Source organism: Vollenhovia emeryi, unplaced genomic scaffold, assembly GCF_000949405.1.
Source record: "Vollenhovia emeryi isolate VEMERY1.0 unplaced genomic scaffold, V.emery_V1.0 DF940015.1, whole genome shotgun sequence".
NCBI lineage: Eukaryota > Metazoa > Arthropoda > Insecta > Hymenoptera > Formicidae > Vollenhovia > Vollenhovia emeryi.
The window spans coordinates 2,419-6,076 of NW_011966351.1; the positions used below are offsets into that span (position 1 = coordinate 2,419).

A 3,658-nucleotide genomic window follows, 5' to 3' on the forward strand; every position below is an offset into this window, starting at 1 on the left:
GTACGCGTGGGCTGTGCCACTCAAGAGCAAGGGTGGAAAGGAAGTGGCCACGTCCCTCTCCAAACTCTTTCGCGAGAGCAAGCGATGTTCGAAAAATTTGCAAACGGACAAGGGGAAGGAGTTCTACAACGTCGACGTGCGAGAAGTATTGCAACAACGTCGCGTCAACCATTACTCTACGTATTCCGTGATGAAGGCCTCGGTGGTGGAACGATTCAATCGTACGCTCAAGAACGACATGTGGAAGATGTTCACACTCAACGGATCGTACGTGTAGATCAACGAACTGCCGAATCTGTTGTCGAGATACAATCGTCGCGTACATCGAACGATCCGTATGCGACCCGTAGACGTGACGCCTGAGGCTGCCGAGAAACTCTTGAAAACGGTGTACAGTCGAACGAAGATAGCCGCTCCAAGACGATTCAAGATCGACGATTCGGTGCGCGTGAGCAAATTCAAAACGATATTCGAAAAAGGCTACACACCCAATTGGACTACAGAGGTGTTTCGCATCGCCAAGGTACAGCTGACAAATCCTGTGACGTATCTACTGAAAGATTATCGCGGACAACCAATATCTGGAGGTTTCTACGAGCACGAATTATCACGAGTCACCAATCCCGACGTTTATCTGGTGGAGAAGGTTCTACGTAGAAAAGGCAACGAGGCGTACGTAAAGTGGCTAGGAATGGATAAGTCGCACAATTCGTGGATACACAACACAGAAATATTGTAACACTTTATTATCATTATACAATAAAGGTGTTTACATGTAGTATTATTCTTGTTGCGGTACCCCGTAATGTCCCCACGGCAACGTGTTGCACGATTCGGGCCCGACGTATCGCTTGTCGTCGTGAGGACTGAGAGCGAGTTTCGTTTCGGACACGGTATACACCTCGTGCAGTCGCGAACGCACACAGAATTGCGATCTCGATTGCTCCGTCATATCGCGCAACGTTCGCGTGAAATCGTCGAACGTTATCGTTCTCTCGACTACGTTTCTCTTTACACCCTTCACCTTTTTCGTGTCGCTCTGTCCGAGCACCCTCGCGGCATACATCTTCGCTCTCAACCCTACGAATTCTACCATAATCACGCCACGATTCTCATCCTTCATCAGACCCGGAACGCTCCTGTTCGCGCGCGGCATACCGTATGCGTTGTTCTCGGCGTAGTCGCTCGTGTCGAATCTTTCGATGAAGCGTTTCATATCCTCGTAAATGTCGTCGCATGCGACAAAATAGATCAGACTGTCCGTGTCCGTGTACATTATGTTACAAAGACCGCGATATAACGGTACCATGTATTCGTAATGAAACTCGTACAATCGCGTTTTCGCTATCTCCAAGATGGACATGCCAACGTATATCGGTTTGTTGAGCATCACCTCGAGTTTCCGTAACTCGACGGCCATCAGATCTTCGGAGAAAACGCTTCTACTGTGAAAATTCGGCCTAGCAATTAGCGCTTCCGCTCCATACTTTCCATCCCAACGCGTCACAAGACGCACGTCAACGTGCTCGCGCACGTTTTCCATGGTTTTCCCGTACACCGCGTTGTTCATAAGCTTGTACATAGTTCTCTCGAATTCGTTGTTCGCACGGACTCTAAACATCGTATTCAATTCGATGTATCCACGCAGCCACGGCGATTGCGCGAATCGTAAAACGCGATGAATCTTAAGTATACGCAACCCATGACGTACACATTGCTGCAAATTGCGATAGTGTATGACGTAGCGCGACTTACGTGAAGCGTCGCTAAAAGCTTCTCGGTGACCTTGCCGGGAGGTGGGGCGCGCAACGGGCAGAACGGAAGATCCGCGTGGGCGTCGTGAAGTTCGCGCGGATACGCAAGATCCACCTCAAGAATGTAACCGATATCGGAATCTGCGGTCACAGGCATTACGTCTAGACTTTCCGCGTTGACGTCATCGACCCATTGAAACTGCGGGTACGGCAATGCTTCACACATAGCCCATCCGTACAGATTATTTACATCGTAGTACATGAGATACGTCGACTCTTGTAACGGATCGTATGACGCAAGATACTTATTGTTAGCTTGCGCGTATCTGTGGGAGCACTGACTCAGACCACCGCGTACACCGCGTTCCACAAAGAGGAGCATATCGACGTCGGTCAGCAGTTCGAATCGCACACCTGTGTATTTTAGCATCGCGTCCACGTGTACCCCGGTAACGTGTAATAATGAGCGGGATCCAAATCGTAACTCCGCATGCAGTTATCACGAAAATTCTCAAACACATCCGCCAACAATAGAACGTCCGTTTTCAAATATAAATCACTATACTCGCCGAGATTACCGATGCGGAAACGTTGCCACACAGTGACCGCGTGCTCGTAGTCGGTAACGCTGACGCTGTCGCCAGTCAACGAACTATAAAAGGCCTCGCGGGGCGGTAACTCTGTCTCACGTAACCGATCGACGCTATCGACATACTTGTACGGGAACACACCCTTGCGCGTGAGCACTTCGAAATCGTCGTCGTCGAGACTCGAGAACGCTGACCGCGTTATTCGCAGTTCGTTCTTGTCCAGATACGACACCAATTTCGCGAGGCTTGCGCTTAAAAACTTACACGAGTCTACAAATCGCAGCTTCACGCAATTGCGTCCCTTTCCCGACGACGTCTTCCGAACGACTTTCGTAAACGAGATGTACGTTTCTTTCGTCAACGGTAACAATTCCACTTTACCCTCGAAACCGTTGGCGATCTCTTCGATAATGAAATGCGCATCGTAACCCGAGAGATTGTGAGAGAACACCGGAATTACGAAGGAATTGTTGAAGTTTATATTGCAACGCGCATGAGCCGGACCCCTGTAACGTCCGGTTATGTGACAGTGATCGCGAACGCGCTGATCACTGGGCTCGAATGGCTCTCCGCATATGTGGCAACGATTCGCGTTCCAAAAGCTACGCATCTCATCTGACGTAAGCGACGGCATAGTCACGACCGCGCCCAGAGTCTGCTTCGCGCGATGCGCAAGGGCGTTCAATTCCCGCGCGAACCACGCCACGCAATCCTCACCGCGATACGATTTGTACGTCGTCGCATCCTCGTCTCGCACACATCGCACGTAATAGCCAACGCTGAACACTGTATGACGTTGATAGGCAAATGTGCTTCGCAATACACACTCACTCTCCTCTCGCTCCTTCTCCAAGGCGTACTCCAGATCGGCGTATACCACGTACGGAAGTCTCTCTTTTCGCTCGTAGTGACGAAAGCTGAGCCACCTGTTGTCCTCGTTCGGAAGAACGATCGCGCAGTCATTCATCCTTTCGCAATCCACATTGTGCTTGGACAATCTTTCCATCGAATGGAAATAATGCAGACATCTGGAAGTAATTTGATTATTATTAGTCTGCACTTCACATGTACTATCTCTCTCCCTCGTAATATTTACCGATCACAAATGTACTTCTTGTTATTTCGTTTGATAAACTGACTTCCGACCAATCGCGAAAGATTCCTTATCCACGCGAAATGGCCCACCTGGAGGCCGTATCGCGGATCCGACAGATAGAACAGATTTATGTGAACATCTCTTTTGCGTTCGGTGAGATACAGCGGAACGATCTTTCCATCCGGTTTGTCCTCCCTCGTGGTAAACACGTTGACGGA

The 3,658-nt window shown here is 49.6% G+C and overlaps 1 protein-coding gene and 1 pseudogene across 1 annotated transcript; one reads left to right on the forward strand and one right to left on the reverse strand.

The window, feature by feature from the left end:
- Positions 1–307: 307 nt before the first annotated feature.
- On the forward strand, positions 308–856 carry LOC105556450. Its single transcript, XM_012003542.1, has one exon. The coding sequence runs from the start codon at positions 338–340 to the stop codon at positions 737–739; it is 402 nt and encodes a 133-aa protein (XP_011858932.1). The 5' UTR covers positions 308–337; the 3' UTR covers positions 740–856.
- LOC105556451 lies at positions 782–2,201 on the reverse strand (annotated as a pseudogene).
- Positions 2,202–3,658: the final 1,457 nt, after the last annotated feature.